This window comes from Rhinoderma darwinii, chromosome 1 (genome assembly GCF_050947455.1).
Source record: "Rhinoderma darwinii isolate aRhiDar2 chromosome 1, aRhiDar2.hap1, whole genome shotgun sequence".
In the NCBI taxonomy this organism is placed as follows: Eukaryota; Metazoa; Chordata; class Amphibia; order Anura; family Rhinodermatidae; genus Rhinoderma; species Rhinoderma darwinii.
In genome coordinates this window covers 90,338,272-90,362,850 of record NC_134687.1, presented here as the reverse complement: position 1 = coordinate 90,362,850, position 24,579 = coordinate 90,338,272, and the positions used below count along the sequence as shown (strand labels likewise).

The following is a 24,579-nucleotide window of genomic DNA, read 5'->3' as shown; positions in this document are numbered from 1 at the left end:
AGGTAATGTTTTATGCACAATACCAATAGGATTCCTTTAGGCAATTGTAAAAATAAATATATATGTCTAGGGTACTTATGCCATGTACTGTACATGATAAATATTATAATGCCTTATGAACGATGGCCCTTACATGGTAGCCAGCTTATTGCTTCCAAAAAATAAAATAAAAATAAGTGAAGGCCCACTTAGCCCCCTTGACACAACCTGATACACTCTTGGGTCAATGGGCCGATATCAAGCACAACCCATGGACAAGATTGGATCTCTTTCAGAAAAATTTGTTTTTCGAATCCTGAAAACCCCTTTAAAGGCCATGTACACCTTCAAAAGGTTTTATATATATATGTTTTATATATATATATATATATATATATATATATATATATATATATATATATAAAAAAGGTCAGTATGTTGTGTGCATCTTTATAATTCGTTTTTATTAAAAAGTTTTTTTACTTAAGAGATACAGCTCCTCTGTATCCTGTATAGAGAGCAGCAATATCGTTCACTAAGACCTGAATCCGTTATGAGCTTTCACTGAACCAGTCGGTGCCGCTGACCTGACGCATACAGGATTCAGCGCACGATACAGCTGCTCTGTATACAGGATACAAAGCAGCTGTATCTCAAAAAGTAAAAAGAATTTAATAAAAACTAAAATGTGAAAGTTGCGCAACACATAGACATTTTTATTAAAAAAATAAAAATAACTCACTTTCAAAAGTTTTACTTAGCCTTTAACGTAAATCTACTACATAAATATTACTGATCTGGGGTCCACAACTCGGGAGACACCAGTATACCACCCCCACATTGATTCAGGCGAGTTTTATACTGGGACATCTGGCCAGCTCTTAGTGGCCATACTACTACTGCTTATTGAAGCTATAAGAAAGTGAAATAGAACTAGGTACATACATGTGAGTGTAAAGAAACCCTGTTATCCTTTAACTTAAAGAGGCTCTGTCACCAGATTATAAGTGCCCTATCTCCTACATAATGTGATCGGCGCTGTAATGTAAACAGTGGTTTTTATTTTGAAAAACGATAATTTTTGACCAAGTCATAAACCATTTTAGCTTTATGCTAATTAGTTTCTTAATAGACAACTGGGCGTGTTTTTACTTTTTTACCAAGTGGGCGTTGTACAGAGTAATGTATGACGCTGACCAATCAGCGTCATACACTTCATTGTTCCAGCCCATTGTTACAGTGTGATTGTGCAGTGAAAGAAGCTGGGCTGGAACAATAAGAAGTGTAGGTCACTGATTGGTCAGCGTCACACACTTCTCTTTACAACGCCCACTTGGTAAAAAGTAAAAACCTGCCCAGTTGGTCATTAGGAAACTAATTAGCAGAAATCTAAAATGGTTTATAACTTGGTCAAAAATAATCATTTTTCAAAATAAAAACCACTGCCGTTATCTACATTACAGCACCGATCAGATTTTGTAGGAGACAGGGCACTTATAATCTGGTGACAGACCCTCTGTAGCTGTGCTTTAAATATATTGCAGTACTAATTCACATACGAAATTCGGAAAACAATATATACACTGTATATTTTCATGAGGGAGGACACCGGCCATACATTAAAATGAAAAAGCAGGAGGAAAAGCAGGAGCACAGACATGTTCCCATATAGTAAGGAGATGAACGTTTCTACCTGTAAGTCAGACAACCCAACTCTTGCAAAATACTCACTTTACCTGTTTCTTATTAAACAAATCGAAGCAAGCGTTAAGTAGTAGCTGTATATCTTGGCGTGGAGCGGCCTTAATCGCATAAATATTTAGATTATTATTATTGCATCTTCACAGAAGTGCATGGGTGTGATTGAAGGTCAGATTTCTAATGAAGATCTAAAACTTGAGCAATATAACACCGATGTAATATCCAATGTGCAATTGCTATATATTAAGAAATCAGGAGTTACAATGTAGCCAAGGAGGTGCAGCCATATTGGTTGTCACTTTTAAATTAACTTCTCAGGAACGGATGGTAAAACAGTCACTTTGGTATTGATTGAATACGCTGCCAGAATGAAGGACGACCTTCAGTTTCTGACAAGTCAACTCAAGTTACTCCAGTACATCGGAGAACATTAGGTAAATTATCTAGCGCCCCTTTCTCCATCACCTTGTTGCTTTCGGGTGTCCTCCACTCACTCCAACAGTACTCGTGGCTTAATTAACACATTAATACAAGTCCAAATATAATACTCAAGTGTATTCATATGTAAATTTCAATCTAGTGGGTGTCCTACTCCCAGGGCCCTCTATAGCTAAATCTGTAATGTACTATAAATGGACGACATGTTAATTTGTCGTTAACCCGGATTCGTTAAAGAATAGTACAAAACCGAGAGGACCTATGAAAGGGCTTTATGTTCATATGTCCACCATTGTTCTTACACATGAATATTTAAATACGATGGCATCTACTTACTACCTCCTATGTCTATGCTATAGGTGCATCCACAAAAGAGACTACAAATAATCTTACCTGTACCATTCTTTCAAACATGTGTGCGAGAGGCAAATAGGAAATGTGTATATCACTGGCGTTGAAAGTAAGTATGCTCTGGAAAATAGGATAAAAAGTGCTGAGCACATAAAACATACACCCGGCCTTGTGCCTACCTCCACAACTCTCTCAAACATATGCGCCAGCGGCAAGAAAGAGATGAGAACATCTTGAGTAGAGGGAAACGCCAAGTCCTGGACAGCAGAAGGAAACAGCACACCAAAGATTTCTCAATTAACCAAAATTAAAACCACATTGGGTTAGTAAAAGGATTAGTTGATAGTATGCACCGATTCCAGAGGAACAGAAAAAAGGAAAAAAAACACCACTTTTGCACTATCCACCAAGCTAACTAAAGAGAAAAGGCGACAGACATATTGCTCTGCTGACAGATTACATTGAAAAGACAAGATCACAAGATAAATCTGTTTAAATCTATAAGACAGTAGTGCTATTCCACCCTCTGCACATTCCCCACAATGCTCATTGAGGAATCCGTAGGAGATCACACACGGTAGGCTAAACTATATCGCACAGTCTTCCCCACAACAGCCATCTTGTAATGGAGTCAGAGAATGGAGAGGTGCGGATTGTCCGAGTGCAGTTGCTTATAAGGGTATTCTGTCTTATGTCTGATAGATGTGGGTCCGGCACTGTTTCTTCAAAACCAGGCTCCTTGACCCTCCCGTCCTACCTTTTGCCGCTGGGCTTTGGCCTTACGAAGTGACCGGATTTTCCAGAAACCGCAAAGCTTGCCATTCTACGCGGTTTCCAGAACTACCATAGTGTGCACGAGGCCTTACTCCCATTTGCTTCTATCGTAGATGTGTGCACGGTCCGTCATTGCGGCACGAACGGCCCGAGCAGTCATCCGTGGGCCGTCCACAATCAAGAACCATGCACACACACATGATGTGCATTGACTAACAGGGCCGCAAATGTGGCCTGTAAAAGGAGTCGTCCTATTTTTTTTTGTTGCAGTCCGGGCAATGCACAGATGGTGAAAACCACGGTCGTGTGTATGGGCCCATAGGATAGAATATGTCCTATGCTATCCGCAATTGCAGATAGTATTGCAGACCGGAACGCTGTCGTGTGCATGAGGAATAATAAACAGAATGGCGCAGCGAGCTATGAGGTTTCCGTAGCTCTAGAATCAGCGTAGCTCGCTGTGCTAAGCTATTTCCGTAACTCTTAAGAGGTGAATAAGAGAGAGTTCTGAAAACGGAGCAAAATGCATTCAGCTGTTTCCGGAAAACCCAGCCATCTCATAAGTGGCCAGAGCCCAGCGGCAGGCAGGACAGTGGTTCCCATTCTAGAGATTGATGCGGGTCCCTCCTTTAAGACCCTCATCTATTGGACACTTATGGCGTATCCGGCAGATAGGCCATAAATAACAGAGATGGGAAAACCCCTTTAACCTAGAACACATTCTTGTGGTCACTTTTTAGGAGTTTGGAAAGCTGTTCATTGGGTGCTATATGTAATCTGGATCTCCTATTAAAATTTTTTAAAACATATCAGATACATTTCTCTCTATCTCAAGATACACAACCAGATACTAGCCGGTAAAGGAGAATACACATGCAGCAGATTTGTTGCAGAATTTCTTTAATTGAAAATCCGTTCCATACATCTGAATGGGATGGATTCTGCAGCAGGTGCATGGCTTCCTGTAAGTCCTATTCAGATGATCGGGACAGTAGCAGGAATTTCTGCAACAAAATCGCATGTGAATTCAACCTAAAGGGTTAAATATGTGTCTATCCATATATTTAAATAAGATGCACAACCAAATCTTAGCGGATAGAGTTAAATAAAATGAGATAAAAGAATGTGACCTCTTTCATGCAAAGGGAAATTCCCTTCCATAAAAATAAAACTAACAAATGAATGACTCATGATTCACACAACAGGCTGCATGTGAGAATGATGAATAATGCAGCCAAGACCTATGTCGTTTTCTCTTCTCAAGGGGGAAATTTATTAAGGTCTGTGACCCCAAATTGTGGAGGGGAAAAAAAAGACAAATTTTGTCACACACCTTATTTGCCACCACTCCCCCCCAAAAAACGTAGCGACTTTACGTTTTTTTTTGACTTTTTTTTTTTTTTAACTATTTTATTACATTTTCCAAACACTCAATTGAAGGAAAAGTGCAGGACGTACAGAAAATAGTAACGCCGATCAAGGGGATAAGCTAACACAGACCCAGCTTAGACCGGATCCTAAATGCAATTTTTTATTCTTTTTTTTTAAGCCAAAACTAGTAACGGAACTTTAACAGAAGAAATATATAAAAAGAAGGTGTTTTAGGTCTGCTCTCCTGAAACCAATTCTGGCTTAACAAATGCATGCAAAATCGGCAGCAAATCTGCACTTTGTGAACAAGGCCTTATTGTATTGGCCCCTCTTAACCCTATTAATAATCAGAAGTGAAGCAGATCTTGAGATATGGACTCCGGATTAATAGTCAACAATGGCTTCATTTTGCAGAAAGCTACACAACCATACTTCAGTCCGTCGTTCTTACCCAAGTACTGACTAAGGGCTTGTTTACACGAACGTGTATTACGTCTGTGCAACGCGCGTGATTTTCACGCGTGTTGTACGGATCTATGTTAGTCTATGGGGCAGTACAGACAGTCCGTGAGTTTTGCGCAGCGTGAGTCCGCTGCGAAAAACTCACGACATGTCCTATATTTGTGCGTTGTTCACGCATCACGCACCCATTGAAGTCAATGGGTGCGTGAAAACCACGCATGTCACACGGAAGCACTTCCGTGGGACAAGCGTGATTCGCGCAACAGCACTGAAAAGGTTGAATGTAAACAGAAAAGCACTACGTGCTTTTCGGTTTACAAACATCCAAACAGTGTCATAATGATGGCAGCTGCGAGAAAATCACGCAGCCGCACATCATACGGGGCTGACACACGGAGCTATTAAGTGCCTTTTGCGCACACAAAACACCGCATTTTTTGCGTGCGCGAAACGCACACGCCTGTGTAAACCCAGCCTTACGTAAAGTGAATTTACATAGCGGATTAGGTTGAAAAGATAAAATGGTCTATCAAATCGTGGAAAGACTTTTTTGTGTTTTTAAGTTATAAATGCATGTTCTCTTCTCCGTCGGATTATCCATAAATTTAACTGGTAAGATCTTCAGCAAGAAAATCAGTACATCGCCGCGGTATCCTCGCACCGATCAGGCATTTATGACATATCCTGTGGATAGGCTATAAACGTTTACGATGGGAGTTCCCCTTTAAGTTTACAGCAGATGTAATTCAAGTGCATGCAATATTATAAACCACATTAGTAAACACACGCATACACCACCCCCACAAATATAATGCTGAACAGAAAACACACGAACAATTACCTCCGTTACTTTGAGAAAAGAAGCAGCGTTGCTCACAATATTCTTGTGAGTAAGCATTGCACCCTTTGGATTTCCTACCAAAAGGATATAAAAAAAAATAAAAGGTTAGTGAAATATATAAACCAGTCAAACATTTTATGTATAATTATCGCTCTAAAGGAAGAAACGGTTCCGTTGCACGACAGACACAGCCGGCGGCCAACTGGACCCATTGACTTTAATGGCTTTCGTCGGGCTGTCTGTGATTTTACTGGACACAACAGGCAGCATGCTGCGCTATTGTTTCTGGTAACCCCTGCCGGATCTGCGACGGATGCCCCTAACGAAGCCTTACACATAACCTGAAGCGCACAGGTAAATGAAAATGTATTATTTCTGAGTTACACACATTGAAATATATTGGTGCTAAATAAATTCGGACTCCACTTTAAACACTTTTTTCAATAAAATATATATATATATATATATATATATATATATATATATATATATATATATATATATGTATAAAAAAAACAAAAAACAAAACTGTATATAGAGAGTCTGAACATTATTTCACTTGTTAAGAAGAACAGCTCTCGAGTGCAAACCGCTGTTATACTATAACGGAGGGCAAAGTTACAATCATAAGTAGCCACTTTGGAGGTTAGTCCGAACGGTCTTTAGACATCGTTCACACACTGCAGATTGGAGAAGTATTTAGCATCAGTATTTTAAAGCCAGAACCCGGACTGGATCCTAAACATGGAGGGGGGGGGGGGGAGGGTATAATGGAGATATTTAGTCTGAATCCACTTTGATTTTGGCTTTAGAACACTGATGCAAAATACCGACCAAGTCTGCAATGTGTGAATGAGGCTTTATTCTCAGTCATTCCGCTGCATACATTTAAGCCTATGCTCTTTCCTTCCTCCTCCCATTTCTTTTGCCAAGTTTTACTCCTGCAGTCAGGCCCCTGCGCCATCTGAACCTAATTGGCTTATTATATAAGGTGGAAGCGTCCTATACAAAAGGTAAGAACATGCAAATTACAATTATATTTTCACGGAGGCCACATTTATAAAATACCGGATAACTACAGGTCATGCCATCTAGAATTATTCTAGATGGCAAGGTGCTAACCACCGAGATTTAACAGTTTTTACGCAAATAATTATCCGTGCTAAAATAAAAACAGTGATACAGTTTAAGAGCCAGTGAGGAACATTGCGGCAGATTTACTAATGCAGTCAAGATTTAGACAGTACAAGTTTAGACCAGGCAGTCAGAAGATACGCCAAATTTAGCTCATGGGTGCATTCCGTATGGAAAATTTGGCACATCTTGCTAGACATTTTTCTCTTTGAACCCCCTTTTGGTTGGTTTATTTTCAGGGTCTCTCTCCCCCCCCCCCTCTTCACATTTTAAGCCACGCGTCTTTCCACTGAGCCACATCCCCTTTTCTAAGCACAAAGTCTGTTCTTTTCAGCGCATTCTTGGAATAAATAGGGCTTGAACTAAATGGGATATCGTGTGCCAAAAATGTGCCACATTTGGCCACAAAAAGCAGTCACAGCCACAATAGTAAATCTGCCCCATTGCGCGTGTAAATTGTAATAGTCTGAGTATATGGGAAGAAGTGTTTACTGCATACGCGACATGACCGAACACATCCGTACCTGTTGTCCCGCTTGTAAAGCAGACTACTGCCAGGTCTTCTGGCTTTGGAGGCTAAAAAGAATGGAGGTAAATTTAGTAAATCAGATTCAAAAGTTTGACTACTGAATGTGTCAAAGTAAAAAAAACTGCCCATACTCCCCTTTTAAATTGCTTGCGGCTCCAGTGCCGATGCTCCCGCGGTTCACTGCTGGTCTCTGCGGACATGGCAGCAGCAATAAAAAAAAAAAGTGCCATACCAGCGCGTGGCTGCTGCAGCCAATCACTGGTTACAGTGATGATGCCATTATATGCTACACAGGACTAGCGTGTGGCTGAAGTGGTTACATGCCGACGCAGCACGTCATCACTAATGTGATGTAAATAACGTCTGGCGGGGGATCACATGAGCTTTGGCGCTGGAGTCATGGGGGACTTAACAGGAGACTATGGCCAGCTTTGAACATATTTAGCGCAAATTATTTTGATTGGGTCAAGCTGAGCACAACTGCATACAGTATCCTCTCCAAATTATCATATGTATCAAATATTTCCTTGGAAACCAACTAAACAAAATCAATAAATCTACTCAAGATTACAAAATACAAGTATATACATGGAATGCTATACCACTCAACTCACCTTTGGTTTCTCATGATGGGCCCGTCCCTCTTCCTGGATTGGGGGACAAAGGGAAATTAAAATATTGAATATTTTCTGTCAAAGTAAGACCCTTAGTACAGCACACAAAACGGACACTATAGAGGGCCTACTCTGCCCAAAATGTTACTAATGGTCTATAGCCAGATAAACTTCAGTCTCATACAACGGTGCCTAAGCTTGGTCACGCTTTAAAGAAGAAAAAAAAAATCAAAAAGTTAACGGTTAGAAAAGTCAAATCGAAAGATTTTCTAATATGTGTAAAATGTTTTAATGGACACAACCCTTCCTTCTCCTGCTAGAAGAATTAGATTCAATGCCGAGGGGACTGGACAATCACCCCGTTTATGGCAATCAATACACATCACCCCATCCTTACATTGGTTGAATATGTGTCTTGCTCCCGTCCTCACACGTGTACCCCCTCGCAGGTACGCACAAATCACGCTATAAGCCAGCTAAGCTTTTTACGCTATATCCAAGATAACTAGTAACTCTTTTTACTTTTTGTTTAGCATATGGCTGTTTGGCATAACCAGACCTTACAAAGGGAATTCCTTTAAAAAAAATCCTATGAGACCGGGCACCTGAAGTGTTATGTTTTCTCACGGTACAAGCAGACTTGGCTGTACTCATTTACTCTACTGTATGTTCATAGAGATCAGTGCATAGAACTTTTCCTGAGAGCTGCTTAGTTCACAATCCAATACTTCTTAGGGTATGTTCACACGAAGTGAGCAAAAACATCTGAAAATACGGAGCGGTCTTCAGGTGAACACAGCTCCTGATTTTCAGATGTTTTCTTAAACTCGCGTTTTTCGCTGCATTTTTTACGCCCATTTTTGGAGCTGTTTTTCAATGGAGTCAATGAAAACCGCCTCCAAAAACGTCCCAAGAAGTGTCCTGCACTTCTTTTGACGAGCCGCCATTTTACGCGCCGTGTTTTGACAGCAACGCGTAAAATAAAGTCTTGTGGGAACAGAACATCGTAATTCCCATTGAAAGCAATGGGCAGATGTTTGTAGGCGTATTAGGGGCGTTTTTTCAGGCGTAAAACGCCCGAATTACATCAAACCACTGCGTGTGAACATACCCCAACACTGCCAGGTCAGCTGCAGCTCCCAAGATCTCCCCTTGGAGGGAAATCGGACGGTAGAACAACAAAATCTTATCAGTCTAATGGACAAAATGAGTAAGTTGTAACTGGACTTTAAAGAGGCTCTGTCACTAGTTTAGTAATGCCCTATCTCCTAGCTAATCTGATAGACGCGGTCACACTGATACTAGTGAAAACTGTGTCCCAAAAAGTTATTTTAAAAAAGTTGAGCTTTTTTTTCTAAATATGTAAAAGGAGGCTATACCAGACAAGTGGGAGGTAACCGCAGCGATTCTCCTGAGGCGGAGCTACGTCACAGCCTCTGACGCTGTCCTATCAGCATGAAGCTGCTTCACACAGTACGAGAGACATTCTAGAGGGAAGGGAGAACACTTCAAATAGCCATATCTCCGGCTGGACCACCTAGAACAGCCAGAGATATGGCTCATCTTTCATATGCCACAAAAACCACAGTTCGAGCTGTGAAACAACCGTTGATATCATCAGTTGAAAACAGTCGGGAATGGAAGCTGTATGCTATATAAGGCTGTGGTTCTGGACTGGGAAGAGGAGAACTATTACAGTCAGAGAAATTATTACACCACCCAAGGTGAACGAAAGAGTAACCTCCCATTTGGCAAGTATAGCCAAATTAACATATTTAGAAAAAAAAGTATAAAAGTTTTTGGAAAAATAATGTGTATTTGCAAAGTTCACCATAGTTATCAGCATCATAGCGCCTATTAGATTATTTAGAATATAGGACATTAATAAACTAGTGACAGATAATCTTTAACTGGTTGCCAACAAACATATGTGGAGTATGCTCATCATAAGTGGCGGGCAGTAGAAACATCATGACAGGCCTCTGTGTTCCTGTGATCAAGAACGGGACAACATCCATACATGTAATTTAAAATCAATACTGACTTCTAGGTCTCTCAGGCTGATAACTTCAACATTGCACTTCTTGCCCCTCTCCACCAGTTCCTCATCAAAGGGATCCATGAGAACCACTGTATGAAGGCCCGGAGTGTCACCCTTTTCCACATTGTCAAGTAGTAACCCTGCTTTTTCAGTGTTGTCACAGAACACAATAGAAATCTCCGCTAGAAATTGTAAAAGACATTAAAATAAGTTCACCACCGTCTTACAGTCCAACACTATTGGTATTAGAACATCCAGCCAAAAAACATGTAAAGAAGAAATTTTATATATTCGAAACCACAGTAATGACGCAGCTCAATAAGTATTAGGTCAAAAAGGGGCAGAAGCCACAAAGTGCCAGGACAGATGTTATAATAACCAATTAAAATGAATACAATAGAGACTAACAGAACACATATAATGGCTCTGAACCTAGTATAAACATATCGAGAGTACGTCATCCACCTGATAAACCAGAAATTCAACTACCTTTATTTATAGTGTAGGTAATCGCTTCAGCTCCAAGGGTATCATAGAGCGGCACAACCACCATGGAGTAGGTGTAGCAACCTAGTTCTGCGATTATCCACTGTGAACAGAGGAAAGGAGTTTACGGATATAGATTTACTCACATGAATTACACTCACAGGCAAGATATAGGACTTGACAGATGTCAGTACAACTTCAGGTTGCACATTATACAGAATACTCAGTGGCGGATTATCATATGGGCGATTCGGGCGGCCGCCCGGGGCCCGAGGCTCCCAGGGGGCCCATGGCAGCCCGAACCGCACATCTTCCAAACCTATTCAGCGCGCTAGCGCTGCTAACTTCCGAAGATGAGGAGGGGAGGAGCAGGGAATTGGCCGGGAAAGGGGTAGGACACGCCTCCCTGACAAGTGCGCCATTGAGTAACAGAACAGCGACGGACGGCTGTTCTGTTACTCCAAAGCTGCAAGAGAAGAGAAGAGCCGGGCGGTCACCGGCGCTGAGGTTAGTTATCCTCCTACCCAACTGGTTCCCGACCGCTGGCTGTATTTTTACGGCCAGCGGTCAGGGATGGGTCCTTAAAACCCGAGCCATAGACTTTCTACGGCTCGGGTTTTAACTTGCTGCCCGCGCGATCGGGCAGCTGAATGTCGGGTCTCCGGCTGTCAGTGACTGCCGGGGACCCTGAGGAGAGGATAGAAGCAGCTTTCGCTGCTTCTGTCTTCTCCGATGTCTTCTTACACAGCGTTCAATGAACGCTGTGTATAGGAATAGAGACAGCAGCAGCGGCGCTGTCTCTATTCCTCCCGGTGATCATGTGACTGGTCACATGATCACTGGGTGCCGTTAGTGACAGACTGTTGCTGGGTCTAACTAGACCCAGCACAGCCCTATTAGTGACAATCGTCACTATGAGAGGGCTGATTTCCCCTGTAACTGGGGCTGCTGTGCAGCCCCAGTTACAGTGGAAAAACCTGGTGTAAAATAAAGAAAAAATATATATAAAGTTCCCCAAAGGTCTTCTTTGACCTTTGGGGGACAGACCATAGTAATAAAAAAAATAGTAAAGTAAAGTGCAAAAAAAAAAGAAATAATAAATACACATAAAATACCCACCCCAAAATAAAAACGTTCCCCCCCCCCGCCAAACATTGTTGTAACGCTAGCGCTGACCCAATTACCCTAATATAGACATGTAATATATTAAAATTTACGGTAAACAATGACGATTACAAATAAAAGGTCTATTTTAGGGTAAAACTGTTATTACCAAAAAAAAAATAGCTGAAACGTAAAAAAGCTTATTTTTTTACTATTATTTTCAAACTTTATGAATAAAAATTCTAAAATAGCAATTGTCTACGGAAAAAACGTCGCAAAAATCACGTCGTTTTTTTTTATTTTTTATAAAAATGTGTGTTTGGTGCAACTTGTAATTCCGTTTTATTAAAAAATATTTTCACTTTTTGAGATACAGCTGCTTTGTATCCTGTATCCGTCAGGTCAGCAGGACTGACGGGATCAGTGAAACGGGCCCTGCGCTAAATTATAATCTTAGATGTGATAGATTTGAGGTGGATCCTGCGTGTCACTGATCCTGTCAGTCCTGCTGACCTGACGGATACAGGATACAAAGCAGCTGTATCTCAAAAAGTGAAAATATTTTTTAATGAAATCAATCAATCAATCACACACATACTATATATATATATATATATATATATATATATATATATATATATATATATATATATATATATATTATAATATAAAGTTTTTAAATGTGTACATAACCTTGTGGCACTATATACAAGGGGGAGCGCTGTGTGCCACTATATACAAGGGGGAGCGCTGTGTGCCACTATATACAAGGGGGAGCGCTGTGTGCCACTATATACAAGGGGGAGCGCTGTGTGCCACTATATACAAGGGGGAGCGCTGTGTGCCACTATATACAAGGGGGAGCGCTGTGTGCCACTATATACAAGGGGGAGCGCTGTGTGCCACTATATACAAGGGGGAGCGCTGTGTGCCACTATATACAAGGGGGGGGCTGTGTAGTGCTATCCACAGTGGTATGTGTGTGGCGCTCTTTATAGGGGGGGCTTTTTGGTGCTATTTACAAGGGGGAGGGCTGTGTGGCGCTCTCTACAGGGGGGCTGTTTGGCACTATATAGGGGGCTGTGTGTAACGCTCTCTATGGGGGGGGGATGTGTGATATATAGAGGGGGCTGTGTATGGCGATATCTATGGGGGTGTGTAATATCTACAGGGGCTGTGTGTGGCACTATGTACAGGGGGCTGTGTGTATGTGGTGTTTTACAGTGTGTGGTATTATATTCAGGCGCAGTGTTTGGTGCTATTATATTTAGGGGTACAGTATGTGGCACCATGATAACTTTATTTTCGTTTATAGGTGTGGAAATGTTGGAAAAGTGAGGAGACGTCTGAGTGGCAAATTCTGCAGAAATGAGTCATGGCCGGGAGAAGTCGTCATGAGCGCTGGACCGGATGGAGAAGAAAAGAGGAAAAAAACTACTAGAATCTGAGACGTCGTCACCTGTGAGTCACTAGATTTAGAGAGAATCTGTCACCTCTCCTGACATTTTTATTATAGGAATCCTTGTATTTCACAAAAAGTCTTTCTGCAGTCCAGGACTGATAGACAATTCCCCTTGTCAGGAGGTTGTGTCCCTGCACAGTGTGATACTGTCAGTATGTAGGGACACCGCGCTGTGACAAGGGAAATCGTAACACTGTTAATGCTTGCCCAAAAAGGTAGTGTTAAAAATAGTTACGGCGCGGCAGGGCGGCGGTGAGGAAGGGGGGCCCAAGTTTGGGTAACAGCCCAGGGCCCATGGTCTACTTAATCCGCCACTGAGAATACTGGCTTATTATACAGAGCAGTAAAGTCTTTTTTGCATTATATTTTACTCAGTTATTGCCTTGTCTACAGTCCCCATATATAGCACTACCATTTTGTCATTTTGTTTTCTTCACTTAGCGGCACAAAGAAAAGAGCCAAAAGCATTCAAATGCTAAGGCTGCGTTCACATCTGTGTTGGAGGCTGCGTTAGACGCCTCCGTGACAGATCTGGTAAAAAATGCCATACAAAAAGCGCAGAATGCGGCGTTATTTTGTCCGGTAAGATGGACACAGAGTCAATGAGTTCCGTCGGGCGCCGATGGAGTCCGTATGGAATGGATCCAGTGTTTTCCTTGCTCTGCTCCGATGACAACAGAGCAATGGAAATACCGAACGCAGATGTGAACGAGGCCTTAGAAATTTTAGGAGGGATGCAAACATATAGAAAAGATATTTACCTGGTTACTAATAACATTCAATAAAAACATACTGTAGCATGGAGTTCACAATTATTATACTACAGGTCTGGGATATTTCAGTTTAATCAGCCAAATGGTAAACAAGGTAATTTTCCCCAAATACTACATTTTCATACTAAAACCTCACGAAAGCAAACACAAAAGTACAATCAATTTACCTCTGGCCTGTTCTGTGCAAAAATGCCAATGAATTGTTCAGAACTTGGTTTACATCCCCTGTGCAGCAAGGCAGACCCTAGATGCTCTGCCCTATCTGCTACCTTTTGGGAAAAAAACAAAAATATAAATACATAAGACATATGTATAGTTGATATGGAGAGTCAATAAAATAAATTGTGGAGAAGGGAGTAAGCTGTATCTCCTTACAAACAAAAAGGATCGGGCAAGTTGAAAGCCAATGACATCTGCCGTTGGGGGAAAGTCAGGACATTATACACTTTAGATGGTTATATGGCCACCTTTGATGTGTAGAAGCTGTGAAAACTACGCATTTGCCTATATCATTCATTACCTCTTGAAAGGATATCCACTGATACGGCTGATTAGGCTTCCTATGTCCCAAACAAGGTCCATTATCTAGAAAAGCAAAAAGGATAACGGTTACACTGTAAATAACGGTTGTGTTTCTGTACATCTTTTTATAAAGCTAAAGCTTCCTTCACACCTGCATCAGGGCTCTATTCGGACGTTCCGTCTGAGCTTTCCTTCAGGATGGAGCCCTGACAAAAACGGAAACCGTAGGTTTCATTTGATTTCAATGGTGACCGATCTGGTGCCAATGGTTTCCGTTTGTCTCAGTTGTGCAAGGGTTCTGACAGAAAGCTCCGACGGAACGTCAGAACAGGACCCCGACGTGAACGAAGCCTAACCCACAGTCTTTACAAATGTTGTGTTCCTGCTGCAATCTGACAAATCATTGGACAAGCTTAAAAATAATATTCATATCTCAAGACAGACAGAATAATTCTTACAGAGGCTCGTTATGGAGGCATCTATGCCTATGGCCAGCTACGGCCTATTTCAGATTTTTTTTTACTTACAAATAAATCTTTAGGAGGGGGAAGGAGAAGTTCACTTTTAACAACCCATTAGACTGTGTACCCCAAGCATCAAAAGCTTACCCTAGTAAGGCTACTCAAATCTGGCCCCAAGAGCTCAGGGCCAGAGCAATGCTTGCAAACATAGCAGCATAAAAATTAAAGTGTACCTGACTTTTCAGAATAAGCTGTCATATGTGTGCACATGAGGAATAACACAATTTTTGGCCATTATATGACTTGTATTCTGCATTTATTTTTTTTTAGCGGTTTTCCCCTTTGCAATCTCTATGTCTAATACTCAGCTTTCTCTGAGCTAGTGGGCAGAGCCTAACTGCTATCATGTTACTCATGCACAGCACACAGAAGAGGAGAATCTGCTCTATCTTGAATATAAAAAATAAAATAAAAAAAATGTTGTTATATTCTTCTCAGCTGCAGCATCTTTTTTGAGATTATACAACAGCAATGAGCAGTGTAGCTGAGACTCCAGCACTGGGGTGAGATATAATACCTTCCAAACAGTGTGTCTCCTCTTTGCTCATTCTACCCCTCTCCGTAGGCTTCTATGGGCAGCTTCTGTGTCTCTCTCTCACTCCCCTTTCCATAGACTTCTAGAAGCAATGTGTCTGTCTTTCGCTACCTGCTCCGCCTCCCTCTCCATAAACCTCTATGGGCAGCCAGTAAAGAGACACCCACCCCCCCATTTCCTGCAGTCCGACTCCTCAGCTCTGTAATTAGTGATAGATTTTGCTTGACAATAGGGGGTGGACAGCAGATTACAGAAAGGGAGACACTTAGTGGCAGTAACTACAGACAGAATTTGCATGAATAGAACAGCAAAAATTAAGTAAGTAAATTGCAAAGCAGATATATAGCAGGTATACTATTAGATTAGTATAAGTTGTTGGTAACGTGTGATCTCTCACCCAGACATGGGGCGTGGAGAGATGCATCCGCACACTAGTGGTAGAGTTGCCATGGCAACTATACGACACCCAGGGGGTATTGTGCATTAGTCCAATTTCTAAGTCATAAATCAAACATGGACACAACTACATAAACAAAGCTGCATCCTTAACGATGGTCCAATTTCATAATTTCTGCTATTGGGTACAGAGTTAATTCTTATTAGAAGACACTTCATACTTCAGGTGCCGGTTAACCTATTAAATTATGCAGTACATTTTTTTTCTTTAGATGTGGCTGTATAAGGCCTTTTTTTAATGCACGAATTGTAGATTTTTTTTTTTGCACCGTTAGGGGTTACATATAAAATGATTGTGTAAGTATATACAATTTTTTTTTTTTTTTTTTTTGGGCCATTCACACCTAATAAATTTACTCTACAGATTATGGTCATGGGGATCCAAATGTTTTTATTTACCTTTTTGAATAAATAAATCAAATCTGTGATCCCCACCCATAGCTAGAATAAAGGGGCAGCGGTGCTAGGGAACCGCCCTGTCACTTATTTTGTCAGAGCAAACAGGACACAAAGTTCTATTGATATATCCATGATGAGACAACCACTTTAATTCACAAAATCGCATTTAGAGTAAGGGGGGGGGGGGGGGGGGAGATAATAAAGTCCTGTTCAATTTCGCAATGCTGGGAAGATGATTACAATTTCCTAGAAAAGCCGTTAGAGGAAAATTACTAAAACCAGGTCATCTTTCGGTTTCATTATCAAGTGGCGTTTTTTCTTGATTATTTTATTTTGTATGCTTAGTGTTTTCTCATATTGCAGGGTGCTGTGAGGTTGATGCAGAATGAATAAAGATTATTAGCATGACAAAATCAAACCATGAAATGCTTTGTGGTAGTTTCTTAATTTGGTAGTGGTTGACATTAAAGTATAATAAAAAAAAAAAAAATAAAAAAAAAAAGAAGTACTAAAAACTAGTAAATGTGTCAAATGAGTCTGCAACACTAAACTACTATTAGTGGGGAACATAGTAGAATACAAAAAAGGTATAAAAGCAATTAGAAGCATAAACACACGAAGAGGGAACGTCTTACCGGACACTCTCAATCCCCTTTGAAACAATTCATATACTGTTCTGACATCATCATAGTAGTAAGTGAGGACCTCATCACTGTCCAGCAGAGTGGATCTACGAGCATTTTCATGTGCCTGGGCAAAGAAGAAAAAAAATAAAAAATTGGATTAGCAAAATATACAAGCAAAAAAATAATGGACAACTTCAATAAGAAAATACATTGCAATGAACTAAGGCAGGAGACGACAAACATCAAGTACATCGTAACATTACTAATTCATGTTCACAAATCATGTTAATCCTAGGGCAACACAAACCGCATCAGGACACCTGTCACTTGTAGTGTTTGTACACATTCATGCTGTGATTTTTGTGGTGCCCTTTCCCACTGCAGCAAAATACCGGACGTGCAGTTTAGGAATTCCATTTCAAGATTTCTTGCATGTTTGTGGCATTTATCCCCCTAACAATAGGGAAAACATTTGGTGCGGTGGTCAACTGGCTACATAGCCACAGATGAAGCGCAAAACAAGTCTGCAATGTGCGCCCTAGCGTTTTTTTTTGTAAAACACACACTATACATCAGTAGTCCAGTTAGTGCCCAGGAGTCCATTGGATACGCACAACATTATGTAGCTGTCTGCTGGTATAGCCCATCCATGCCATGTTCAATGAACTGTGTAGTGTCATCTATGCTAACTGCGGAGTGTGGGGGGAGGGGGGCATTGGCTAGCCTGTATAATTCTCCAGCACTTTAATGTTCACCTACTGATAACCCATTACTCACTGTGTGCTTCATTTTTTCATCACTCTTTAGTCGATAGAAAAATTGCCCAGTAGCTCGCATATTTGCCAATACTACTTGTTTGCCTAGCATCAAACATTATCCAGTGTTTAGACTTGCTCGGATACCCCATTAGCTCAGATACAACGTTGGAGTGATTTATTTGTGTTAAGCACACATCCATACACACTTTCCATTTTGATTAATATAAATAAAGTCCTGCAAATGTCACGCTAACATCAGTCACGTGGTTGTACGCATAGGAACATATACAAACCGTTCTCTTATTTGTGTAAGGATTCATTTCAAGTCAGGCAAAGTATCTCCAAGTACACTCCCAAAGAAACCGCAAATTCATATATTATTTTATAATATTTTATAATAATAGTTTCCGTTTGTCTCTTTTGTGCACCGGATCAGTCATTGTGCCAGAAGCAATAGCGTAGTAAACTCCAAAATGTCTGAACAGTATATTAAAAGGGGTAGAACCAAAAATCTATCCATAGGAGAAGTGATCATTTTCTATTTGCTGGGGAATCCACAGCTGGTACCGCCACCAATTACGAGAATGGGGGTCCTGAACCTGTTCCTCCTCACTGCTCGACCGTAGTGAGAAGGGGCTTGAATGGAGCGGCAGTCGAGCTTGCCGCTCTATTCAAAGTCTTTGGGAATGACTGAGACAGCCTAGTGCAGCACTGGGCTGTTTCCATCATTCTTACACATTGAAAGGAGCAGTGGGTACATGGTCGACCGCAGCTCCATTCAAGCGCCAACTCACTGCAGGTTCAGGTACCCTTTCTTGCTATCAGTAGGGGCCCCCAGCAATCAGAAAATCACCACCTATCCTGTGGATAGGTGATAATTTTTGATTCTGGGAACACCCCTTTAAAGTGCACATATAAAGTAAGGAAATAATTATGGTGCATCTTTCCTTGGAAATTTGCATAGTCTCGTTCCTCTTTTATTCCGGTTATGACAGAAGAACTTGTTTCTTAAGAGACAATAAACTAGAAATAAAATTAAAAAGGAGATAAACTTGCTCACACTGTTTCAGGAACATGCAGGAAACCCTGCGGCTTAAAACAGTTGGGGCTCTTTTACACTGGACAATTATCGGGCAAATAAGAGTTGACAGAACGCTCATTCCCGATAATTGCCCTGTCTAAACAGGGCAACGATCAGCCGACGAACGAGCTCGTTCACCAGCTGATTGTATAGTTTTAAATGCCCAAAATATTAGCGTTGTCGGCAGCACATCTCCCTGTCTAAACCGGGAGACGTGCTGCAGACATGATTGAAATGTATAGGGACGAGCAATCGTAGTAACGAGCGCTTGTCCCAATACATAGCTCCTTGTGAAAGAAGCAAATGAGCGCCAATCAACAAACTATCGTTGATCGGCACTAGTTTACACGGCCCACATCAGGCAGTGAAGGAGTACCCTTAGGCCTTATTCACACGAGCATATTTCACGTCCGTGTTACGCACGTTAAAAAATGCATGCCACACGGACCTATGCAATTCAATGGGGCCATTCAGACAGTTTTTCACGCAGCGTGTCCACTGTGTGAAACTCACTGCATGTTCTATACTTGTGCGTTTTTTTGCGCATCACGCACCCATTGAAGTCAATGGGTGCGTGAAAATTACGGACAGCACACACTGCAGAGAACAAAAGGGGTTAATGTCATACTTTTCAACTGGTGAACTACAGAGGGTGAAGTGCTTAAACGGGTTGTCTAGTCTTAAGAAATTGATTGCATATCCTCAAGATAGGCCATAAATATCTGATCAGTGGGGGTCAGACTACCGGTACCCTCGGCAGTCATTTGTTTTAAAGGGGACGTGGTGCTCATGTGAGCGCTGCTTCCTGTTCATTCCTCACTGGCTCATGCTGTGAATCACCGACACTTGTAGCGGAGGTTCACAGTATTACAGCCTCTGAATCGCCGACACACATGTAGAGTACGAGCAGTGACCGCCATCCCTTTAAAACAACTGATGAGCGGGTGTGCCGGTAAATGGACACCCACCGATCAGATATTGATGGGCCTATCGTGAGGATAGGCCATCAATTTCTTATGACTGGACAAGCCCTTTAATAAAAGGGGTGAGGTTTAACAATCCTTGCGTCCTAATGCCGATAGGGCAGAGGGACGGTCCTGCTGCAGTCAGTTGCCTTAGGCCTCATGGACACAAACGTATTTTTTCCCTCCCGTAAATACGGGTCCTTGGTCACACGTATTAGATCCGTTTTGCACCAGTATTTACGGACCCATGCCCGTAAATACGGTTCCGGTGTCACCAGTATTCCACGTTTTCGATGCAAAATTGCACTGCACTAATCAGCAGCCCCTTCTCTCTATCAGTGCAGGATAGAGAGAAGGGGCAGCCCTTTCCGAGGTAAAAGTAGAAGAAATTCATACTTACCCGGCCGTTGTCTTGGTGACGCTTCCCTGTCTTGACATCCAGCCCGACATCCCTGGATGACGCGGCAGTCCATGTGACCGCTGCAGCATGTGATTGGCCTGTGATTGGTGCAGTGGTCACATGGGCTGAAACGTCCTCCAGGGATGTCGGGCCGGATGTCGAGAGGGACGCGTCACCAAGGCAACGGCCGGGAGACCGGACTGGAGGAAGAAGCAGGACGTTCTCGGTAAGTATGAACGTCTTTTTTTTTTTTACAGGTTATTGTGATCGGAATTCACTGTCCAGGGTGCTGAAAGAGTTACTGCCGATCAGTTAACTCTTTCAGCACCCTGGACAGTGACTATTTACTGACGTCGCCTAGCAACGCTGCCGTAATGACGGGTGCACACATGTAGCCAGCCGTCATTACGGGAGCTCCATAGACTTCTATGGGCTGCCCGTGCCGTTATTACGGCCTGAAATAAGACATGTTCTATCTTTTTCAACGGCACGGGCACCTTCCCTTAAGAAAACGGGAAGGTTCCCGTGGCCAATAGAAGTCTATGAGCCCGTTATTACGGGTCGTAATTACGACCCGTAATAACGGGAGTTCTTACGGTCGTGTGCATGAGGCCTTAGACAAAGGATTCTGAGAAGGGGAAAATGGCTGATCTCATAAGACACACAAGATTTCTTTATATATTTCTCAGTTTCAATATGGAGACAATAGGTTTAAGGAAAAGAGGAAATTGAGGTATTGCAGTATTTTTTGGTTTATGCATTTTGTAGATTTAGCGTTCCCTTACGAATGTATATGAATAAAAGGCTGTCAACTGTTTGCAACGATTAGCATCAGAGTTGTGATTACAGCTCTGGGATATACGACTGGATTCACATGGGACAGAAATGCTACAGATTCTTGTTTGCAAAACAAAATGCTCATGTTTTAGGTGTGTATTTTTCCACGGATTTCACCCCTTCCACATAGAAAAAGCTGAAATCTGCAGTTAACTTCCAAAACAGAATTAGCATGATGCGGTTTAGTTTCATTTCCTGTCCGGAAAACATTTAGCATAATGTGAATGAGATTTGTTTCGAATTGCATCTACACGGCTGGGACTATAATCCGCTGCCGATTTTCCGCAGCATTTCCATCCAGTGTAAATCCAGCCTAATACGGGCTGTAATTTGAAGTGGATACAAGAGAAGTAAGGCCTCATGCACACGACCGTAGCCATGTGCACGGCTGTGATTTTCGGGTCGGCCGGCCACGGAGTGACAGCCGCGAGCCGCCCGAAAATCACGGGCCGTGCACGCAGAACACAGCCCTAAAAATGGTTGCCCTTTCTTTCTGCGTTGCGTGCTCCTTGGCCATACACAGACCGTGAAAACCACGGTTGTGTGCATGGCCCCATAGGAATGAATGGGGCCACAATTCTCCCGTGGAATTGCGGCCGCAAAAGCACATTCGTGTGCATGAGGCCTAAAGTAATGCAGAGAAAAGAAAAAGAAAATTTTTTTTTTATAAACAGACTAAAAATTGTAAAACAATGCTTGTCTAATTTTAGAGTTTCTCCACATAGGATTACAAGTCAGGCTCTTTAAAAGGTTTTGTTTTTTTCGTACCCTTAAGTTTAACCCCTTAATGACCAGGCCATTTTGTGCGTTAATGACCAAGGATTATTTTTTGTTTTCTCACGGTCACATTCCAAGAGTCGTAACTTTTTTTTCTTTTAATTTCCTCGAAATAGCCGGAGAATGGCTTGTTTTTTGTAAGAAGAGTTGTATTTTTCAATTGGACCATTTTTGGATACATATAATATATCGATTAACTTTTATTAACTTTATTTTAGGAGAGAATTGAAAATAAGCAGCTATTCCAGCATTGATTTTTACACGTTATAAATTTAGGCCGTTTACTATGCAGCGTAAATAACATGTTACCTTTATTCTATGGGTCGGCACGATTATGGGGATACCAAATACGTATAGGTTTTCCTACATTTGCACAATAAAAACCCTATTAGAAAAAAAAATTACTTGTTTTTGCATCGCCGCACTCCAAGAGCCGTAACGTTGTTATTTTTCCATCGATGTAGCCGTATGTGGGCTTGATTTTTGCGGGCCAAGGTGTAGTTTTCATTAGTAGTGTTTGGGGGTACATAGGACTTCTAGATTAACTTTTTATTTTAAATTTTTATGGGGGGAATGGGAGAAAAGAAAGAATTTCGCATTTTTTTTACGCTGTTCATCTGGCAGTTTAATTAAGGTGTTAATTTTATTGTTCGAGTCGTTACGATACCATATGTGTATGTGTTATTTGTTTTGACACTTAAAATAAAATTACTTTATTTTTTCCCCAAAAAGTGGTTTTATTTCTTATTTTGACTAATATTTTTTTTTATTATTTCATAAACGAACTGCTTTACGTTTTGTTTTTTGTTTTTTAGTCCCACCAGGGTACTTCACCATGCGATCTGCTGATCGCTTATATAATACTTTGGTATACTTGGTACATCAAAGCATTATTGCTGGCAGTACCCACGCGATCAGAGGACGGATATATCAGTCCTTATGTGGGAACTAGCACCTGCATAGGACGGATATATCCGTCCTGTCGTTGAGGGGTTAAAAGGAAGTCTCATCTGCCAGCAAAAAATGGGGACGTATGGGCACCACTACATGTGAAATTAATCTATATGGGGTGCAGCAGTAACATGCAAAGAATATGTAAATTAGGAGAGAGGACCGGGCACTTGTACAATTATGCGCACACCCAAAATAGTAAAAAGAAAATAGAAAAACTGAAATGAAAAAGCCAAGACTTTATTATGCACTACATACAAAATATAAAACCATTTGAAAACCAGAGAAGATCAGCAAAAGTGCAAAAATAGGACATTAAGCAAGCGACAGAAAGAAATCTCAAATAGGATTCCAAATGGGTCAATATCAAGAGAGTCTAATACCCATATGAATATCTTATGTGCAGCTAGTAAACCTGGAAGGTAACCACATACTGAACCAAGAAGAGCAAGGTAACGTTTGTACCCCAATAAGTGGGAGCTGTAACCTCTGAAGTAGGCGGGTACAGCGCTAGTCGTCTGTCAGCAAACTTGATCCCCCCATAAAAAGGTGTTAACGCAACATAGGTCTTGGGGAAAGAAGTTGAAAATAAGTCCCTAGGTTTGCTCTGATAACAGAAGCATACCTGAGAAATCTGTCAGATTCATGCCGTATTCTAATGAAACCTAAAGAGTACGGCAAATCATTCATGGCTTGGCTTATTGGCAGCAAGACCTCCCAAACCCCTTCCCTCCTAAATTGGCATATCCTGGTATGAATGTCGGGTGACTAAGTAGACCTCAAACAAGAGCGGAGATGAAGGGGTTTGGGATGTTTTCATAAGCCATGGCAACGCACTGAAGAAGGAACGTTTGCCATATTCTTTATGCTTCATCATATGGCGTGTGATTGAATAAAAAAATTCTCAGGCGTAATTCAAATCAGAGCATACATGGGGATTTTTCTTCAACTGCTTTCCCCAAGACCTATTTAGCATTGTTAAAGCAGATCGGCCACATATTTATACTGCCCTATCTGAAGGCAGCACAAAGTGGGGTCAGGCACGCGGACTTCAGAGTTATATCACTTAGGTTAAGTTCACACTTGCGTTGTATAATCCTAAAAACAGATCCGAGTAACGATCAGAATAAAAACGGATCAGAGTAACGGATTATACAACACAAGTGTGAGCTTAGCTTTAGTAATGTTCTGTCTGGGTATTTTAATCTTATACTTACAGCGTGCGACCAGTGATGCAGGGCTTGAGTCCAAGTATATTCATTTTACCCCTACCCTCTGATTAACACTAGTCTCCCCATTACTGTGCCTAGGCAAAAAAAAACGTAACGTAGCAGCCGGAGTGTGGGGGGCATGAATATATCTATACACTCGGCTCAAGTCCTCCATTGCTGGCCGCGTACCATGAGATCTGTATACACAAACTACAGAACATTACGAAGTGATCGCACGCTGAAATCCGTGTGTCAGTCACTTCTTTACGCTGCTCTCAGACAGGGTGACAGAACCGCTTTAACAACTTATGAGGGAGGTCAAATCTGCTGACCGATTCCCTTTAAAACAAATAAAGCCATAATGATCAAACTTTGGTACATTTGGGCCCACTTGTAGCCTCAATCACAGGTCAATCGTTAAGCCGTGTAGTCTGCCATATCCTAGATACGTTTAGAAGGCATGGACGCTGGAAAACTAGG

General features: G+C 41.5%; 1 protein-coding gene across 2 annotated transcripts in view; it reads right to left on the bottom strand.

The window, feature by feature from the left end:
- Positions 1-24,579, bottom strand: part of ACSL1 (acyl-CoA synthetase long chain family member 1) — an 86,413-nt gene that overhangs the window by 23,190 nt on the left and 38,644 nt on the right. The window contains exons 3-11 of one of the 2 annotated variants that reach the window (XM_075860188.1): positions 17,129-17,243; positions 14,581-14,645; positions 14,228-14,329; positions 10,725-10,824; positions 10,239-10,417; positions 8,195-8,227; positions 7,576-7,627; positions 5,918-5,991; positions 2,649-2,726 (exon numbers count right to left, since the gene is read on the bottom strand). In XM_075860188.1, the coding sequence (XP_075716303.1) occupies positions 2,649-2,726; positions 5,918-5,991; positions 7,576-7,627; positions 8,195-8,227; positions 10,239-10,417; positions 10,725-10,824; positions 14,228-14,329; positions 14,581-14,645; positions 17,129-17,243 (798 nt within the window). Of the gene's footprint in view, positions 1-2,511; positions 2,590-2,648; positions 2,727-5,917; positions 5,992-7,575; positions 7,628-8,194; positions 8,228-10,238; positions 10,418-10,724; positions 10,825-14,227; positions 14,330-14,580; positions 14,646-17,128; positions 17,244-24,579 lie in introns of both variants that reach the window. The other variant, XM_075860187.1, reaches the window with a different exon arrangement.